Source organism: Poecilia reticulata, linkage group LG21, assembly GCF_000633615.1.
Source record: "Poecilia reticulata strain Guanapo linkage group LG21, Guppy_female_1.0+MT, whole genome shotgun sequence".
Taxonomy (NCBI): Eukaryota; Metazoa; Chordata; class Actinopteri; order Cyprinodontiformes; family Poeciliidae; genus Poecilia; species Poecilia reticulata.
Genome location: NC_024351.1, coordinates 2,313,793 through 2,319,372, shown reverse-complemented (window position 1 = coordinate 2,319,372; position 5,580 = coordinate 2,313,793). Strand labels below are relative to the sequence as shown.

Sequence of the window (5,580 nt, the reverse complement as noted above, 5' to 3'; positions counted from 1 at the left end):
ATAAATATAAATGAAACGTTTACGGTGTCTTAATTTAACTAGAAGATACTCACTCATCGTTCCACAGTAGGTTTTATCATATCCTGCACTACTTCCACAAAGAGTCTTTGTGTACACGGGTCCTTTCTGGATACATGCTGCATCTGCAATATTCAGAAAATAACAAACCCAACATTAACCTAATAAAACGAAAGGAATTGGAAATTCATATAAATGACTTCTTCTTTGAAGTCAGACATCTGAATTAATGAGTGAAAAAGTAATCTATGTTCWCCAATTGTAGAAAAAATAATTTTTGGCTTCAGTGTATTGTATTATATTTTTTACTCCCAATTCATTGATTTACCTTTTCATAGAAACATGCTCAAGCAGGGGATTTGTTTAAAATTACCTTGTGGTGTCTTACTGCAGTTTCCACCCATAACATAAAGTGTCACATTATCATTTTTCACAGATTGTTTTGGGATGTAAAGAAGGAGATTACTATCGTTTCGTTCCGCTTGTGGCCAGTTTTTCCACAATATTTCTGTGGATTAAAAATAGACATACAGTGTTAAGAAGTGCTGTTGAAGGTTTTGTAGGAAAAAAAGAAGCAATTGTATATTGTGAACATTAAAGTTCAAAAGTTACTCACTTTGATTCCTGGAGTCTTTCTGCAAAAATATTATGCAATTATCTCTTCCTGTGGATTAAAAAAATTAAGAAGTTACTTTTATTAGCAATCCGAATTTTCTTGTAAAACTTAACAGTCATTTGTAAGAGTCACAAATAGAATCAGTTTTATTGGTGCACAAACAAGACATTTGACTTTGGTTAGACATAAAATATTAATATATAGACTTTAGTGGAAATAAAATAAGAATAAAGGAACAATCTGCCAATCATCCTGTGAATCACCAATGCAGTAATTATTACTTTTACATCTAATTTAAAGTTTAAGACTAAGGGAAAAATATTTCTTTTTATAAACAGCCATGACAATTGAGCTACTCACCATAAACGTACTAAAATGAACAGCAGTATTTACATATTCACAAAAGTTGAATATCGACAGATACTCACCAATGTTACTGCAGATGTTTGAAATTGAAGAATTACAAGTCCTATTGATAGTATCATCTGGTTGTTATCACCAAATTCAAAAGGAAGAATAATTCAGTTAAATAAATTCAATAAAGAGCAAACATAAATAATAATGATTTGGTATTTGGAACTGAACAGATGCAGAATGTGATGTCAGAAATATCTTAGGCTGCAGCTCATCCATACAATGTTTTATTGCAGAGCTAAAATGTTACATTTTCTCAGAAAAAAACATCCCGTTGCACCTTCCTACCAACACAACATCTACTCAGAATAAACTTAAACTACAGAAGCAGCTTCACAGTGAGAGATGCTTCATATTTCTGGTTGCTACTCACCAAGATTAGTGCAGAGGCCTGAAGTGAGAGTGGTACAAGTCTGAGTTGAAACAAGACCTTTCAGGGCTTTGAATCAAAATGAAAAAGGACATAACCAAAAATGTAATTAATGCTGTAAAGACAGTAAAAGTAGGGTAATAATAATTTGCTCTTTTAACCAACAAAGATCAACTAAGTTTCCATTTGTTGCCAGAAATTGTTGTGAGAAAACTCTGATCCTTCAGGTTAATCCAAATGTTTTTTCTTTTCAATAACCGAAAATGTTAGCTTTGCTCAGAGAAAGGTTTTCCCTTTTCATGTCAAAATATTCTTAGAATACAGTTGGATAAGGTTCAAACATAATCAGTAATTTGACAGCAGTCCAAGATCCCTTCTCTAGTTTATACTGGAGAGAGAGAGATGCWTCTAATGGTCACCAACAGGTCGACTGCTGCAGCACAAAACCTGTAAAATGATTAATATCAGATCTAATTTAAAGCTGAAGATTGAAAGGGTTTAATGTTTTCTTTTGAATAAACTCATGTCTATTCAGCTACTCACCATAAACCAAGTGAAATTAACAGAACTATTTACATGTTGGCAAAAGTTGAACTTATGAAACAGAAACTCACCAGTGAAGCAGGTGTTTGGAAGTGAAGATCCACAAGCCGACTTTATTTTATCAGCTGTTTGTTATCATCAAAGTCAGAGGGAAGAATAATTCAGAGTTAAATAAATGCAATAAAGAGAAAACAGAAATCCATAATAACGATCTGCTCTTTTTAACTATAAACAGATTCACTACAGGCTCTACTAGTTAGCAGGAAGTGAAGTCAGAAAGCTGAGTCTGCAGCTCATCCACATTTGTTTTGAGGGGGGGGGGGGAATCTAAATGTTAATTTGCCTCAGAGAAAACTGATCCTTTTGCACATTAAAGTTTTCTTAGTTCAGAGAGTGAAAGAAAAACAGGAAATAGATTTGATAGAAGTTTAGACTCAAGCAGCTAGAGCCTATCCCAGTTTAAACTGGAGAGAAAAGTTTACCCAGTAAAGGATAAACATGTCACATACGGCACAGGGGCTTTGCTGTAAATGACTTATTATTATTASATCATCTGTAAATGAAAAGTCAAAGTGCAAATACTTCTTACCTTCCTACCAACACAACAATAATCTACTCAGAATAAACTTAAACTACAGAAGCAGCTTCACACTGAGAGACGCTTCAGTTTTATTATTGATACTCACTCAGTTTACTGCAAATGCTTGAAGTGACAGAGCCACAATTCCAGTTGGATGCTTGATTTTTTCACCGAAACAGAACATAAATAAAATTAGACGAAAGACAAAACAAAAATCCATAATAATAACTTGTTCTGTGAAACTAAACACGTCAACTAGAAGTTTAATTTGTTACCAGAAAATTGTTTGAGAAAATTCTGAGTCTGCAGTTTAATCAAAGATGTTCCTTCCTGTCCAAAACCTAAAGAGTTTGCTCTAAAACAGTGTTTCTCAACCTTTTGTGCCAGCGCCCCCCCAGCCTTTATCCAGGTCCCTCTCCGCCCCCCACCAAAGAATTTGCAGGCTACTTTGCACTGACCATTATTTTATCATTAATATTACTATTATTATTGTAGATGTTTTGATTTTTATGCTTGTTTCTGTATTTATCATCAAAATAAATTCCCAGAGAACAAAAAAAGTCATGGGAATAGAAATTATTTTCACAGCGCCCTCCTTTTGTAAAAATGTCCACCAGCGCCCCCTGCTGTCCTCTGAACGCCCCCTGGGGGGCGGTACCGCCCACGTTGAGAACCGCTAGTCTAAATGGATGTTATGAGTTAAAAAAATCTAACTAATTTTAATCTAATAAACCTAATCAATCAATCAAATTTTATTTGTATAGCACATTTCAGCAGCAAGGCATTTCAAAGTGCTTTACATAATTTACAAAAAACAGCATGTGACATTGAATAAACAGTAAGAAAGAGAAAGATGAGTTGATTAATTGTTAGCATCCCTAACTTTGACTAATCCAAGTGTTTCCACCTTCACTTACATTCACAGCTGTACTCCACCTCCAGGTACTTGTAGGTTCCCACGCAGGGATCTCCAAACACAGAGTTTTCTGCTGTGATAGAACAGTTCTGCTTTCCGTTGCAGCTGAAGATGGACGTTCAAGTGAAGGATTACAGATTTAATCCAGGATCATCTCATTGGAGGTCAAATTGACACCAACAAAAACATTTATACCTCTGAGCAACTTTATTTGAGCTGTTGGAGCATTGGACGTTGGTTATCTGGCTGGGGAGTGATCCAGTAATGCACGTGTTCTGGTCACTGCGTCCATATGTAGCACTGGTCACAGATATAACCTCACCTTCATCTGACAGAGAGGATTGGAAACATTTGAAAGGCATTTCCCTGGAGTAATGCTCCAGAATTTCCCAATAAAACCAGTGATCTTACGACACTGGAGTTGAGCCTCTGATTCCTCACATGCCACAGTGTGTTTTCCTTCAGGGTCTGTCATAAGAGATTCAGATCACATTAATGACCCGTCAGGTCTCTGAATACAAAGTTGGAGATGGAAATGGAGGAATCCCGGCCCTCCATGCTTTCATYAGCGTTAAAAACACAGTGGAGGTCCAGCAGCGCCTTCGTGTTCGACTCGGTTTATTAGCTGAAGGCGGCGACTCTTAATCCAGCAGCTGGTAAAACATCGTTAGTGATGGGGAACATGGCCGACATGTTTAACACAGCAAAGAAAACATGATGGTTTGTTCTCKGGTCACACCTTACCACTCAAACAGCTAATGACTGTTAATTCAAAGCTAATATTTTTATTGTATTTTTCTGTTTTTAACTGAAAACATCAACAACGAGCAGTTATATCTAATAAAAGTTTAGTGGAGTAAGATGACTTTCTGGACAATTTCCTCATTTGTTTATTTTTTGTATTTTATTTTGTTTCCTATGATACTCCAAAATAAAGCTAAGTGCAACTAGCTGCTAATCATGCACCAATTTCTGCTTTTCTGTTGCAAATAAAACCCAAATGAAACATTAAACTCTGATCAATTTGACCATTTTGGTCAAATGGTGATTTAACTACTGAGCGACTCATCAAACATGATTTAATTTATAAAAATTAAACCATCAGACATTCCAAAACAAAGTTACGTGGAATGTTTGGTGTTTTAAAGATAAAACATTTATATAATTCATAATTACAAAATCAGGCAAAATAGGCAAGTTTTTTTCCCCTTAAAAACTAATAAAAAACAGCAGGTGAATTTATGTTTAAAACTAATTTTTTTCTTCATTCAGTGAAGTTACTCACAGAGGGCAGATGATCCAGAAATTTTACTCAAGTAAAAGCAGCAATAATTCATAAAAAATACTTTAAATTAAAATTATACTCCTAATATGCATTTTTTTCCAAAAGGTTGCTCAGCTACATGAAACTAGTTACTACCCACGTCTGCTAGCATGCTTAGCTACAGAATCCAGGGAGTCCGGATTATAGTGACATAAAACTTTATTAATCTTAATTATCAATGAGCCGAATGGATCCGATTTCTGTTTACAAGCAGTTTTAATGTGACAAAGTGAGAAAAAGTTAAAAGTGGTGTGAAGATTTTGCAAAGTTTCTGCAATTCTCCGTCAGATTTAAAGTGTTTTAATCTCTACCCGTTCTGGTATGGCCGCCATCTTTAATTCTGTTATCAACCGCCTTAGTGATAGGATGACCAGCGGCGCCCTCTGCTGGACGGCGGCCAAATTACAAAACTAAAGAAGGACTAAATCAGTGTTTCTCAACCTTTTTTGGCCCAGCGCCCCCCCAGCCTTTATCCAGGTCCCTCACCGCCCCCCACCAAAAATTTACAGGCTACTTTGCACCGACTATTATTTTATCATTAATATTACTATCACTATTTTAGATGTTTTGATTTTTATGCTTGTTTCTGTATTTATCATCAAAAATAAATAAAATTAGATGAAAGACAAAACAAAAATCCATAATAACTTCTTCTGTGAAACTAAACACGTCAACTAGAAGTTTAATTTGTTACCAGAAAATTGTTTGAGAAAGCACACAGGTCATTCATTGAACTCATTGAAGTTCAGTCATGTATTTTTCTTTTCATCTTTACAAAAACCTAAAATGTTAATTTGTC

At 35.2% G+C, this 5,580-nt stretch overlaps 1 protein-coding gene across 1 annotated transcript; it reads right to left on the bottom strand.

Annotated features, from left to right (window-relative positions):
* Window positions 1-3,388: 3,388 nt before the first annotated feature.
* Window positions 3,389-4,015, bottom strand: LOC103457323 (L-rhamnose-binding lectin CSL3-like). The gene is made up of 3 exons (XM_008397364.2): window positions 3,958-4,015; window positions 3,653-3,785; window positions 3,389-3,562 (listed from the first exon to the last, which is right to left on the bottom strand). Exons 1-3 carry the CDS (start codon window positions 4,013-4,015, stop codon window positions 3,451-3,453), a joined length of 303 nt encoding a protein of 100 aa, XP_008395586.1. The 3' UTR covers window positions 3,389-3,450.
* Window positions 4,016-5,580: the final 1,565 nt, after the last annotated feature.

What these genes read in the sequence shown, in the direction of transcription:
- LOC103457323 (XM_008397364.2), bottom strand. Translation starts at nt 4,015, where the DNA reads ATGGAGGGCCGGGATTCCTCCATTTCCATCTCCAACTTTGTATTCAGA. An exon ending in TGTATTCAGAGACCTGACGG is followed by an intron (nt 3,786 to 3,957) that starts GTCATTAATGTG and finishes CCTCTCTGTCAG; the next exon opens with ATGAAGGTGAGGTTATATCT. An exon ending in TCAAATAAAGTTGCTCAGAG is followed by an intron (nt 3,563 to 3,652) that starts GTATAAATGTTT and finishes GTCCATCTTCAG; the next exon opens with CTGCAACGGAAAGCAGAACT.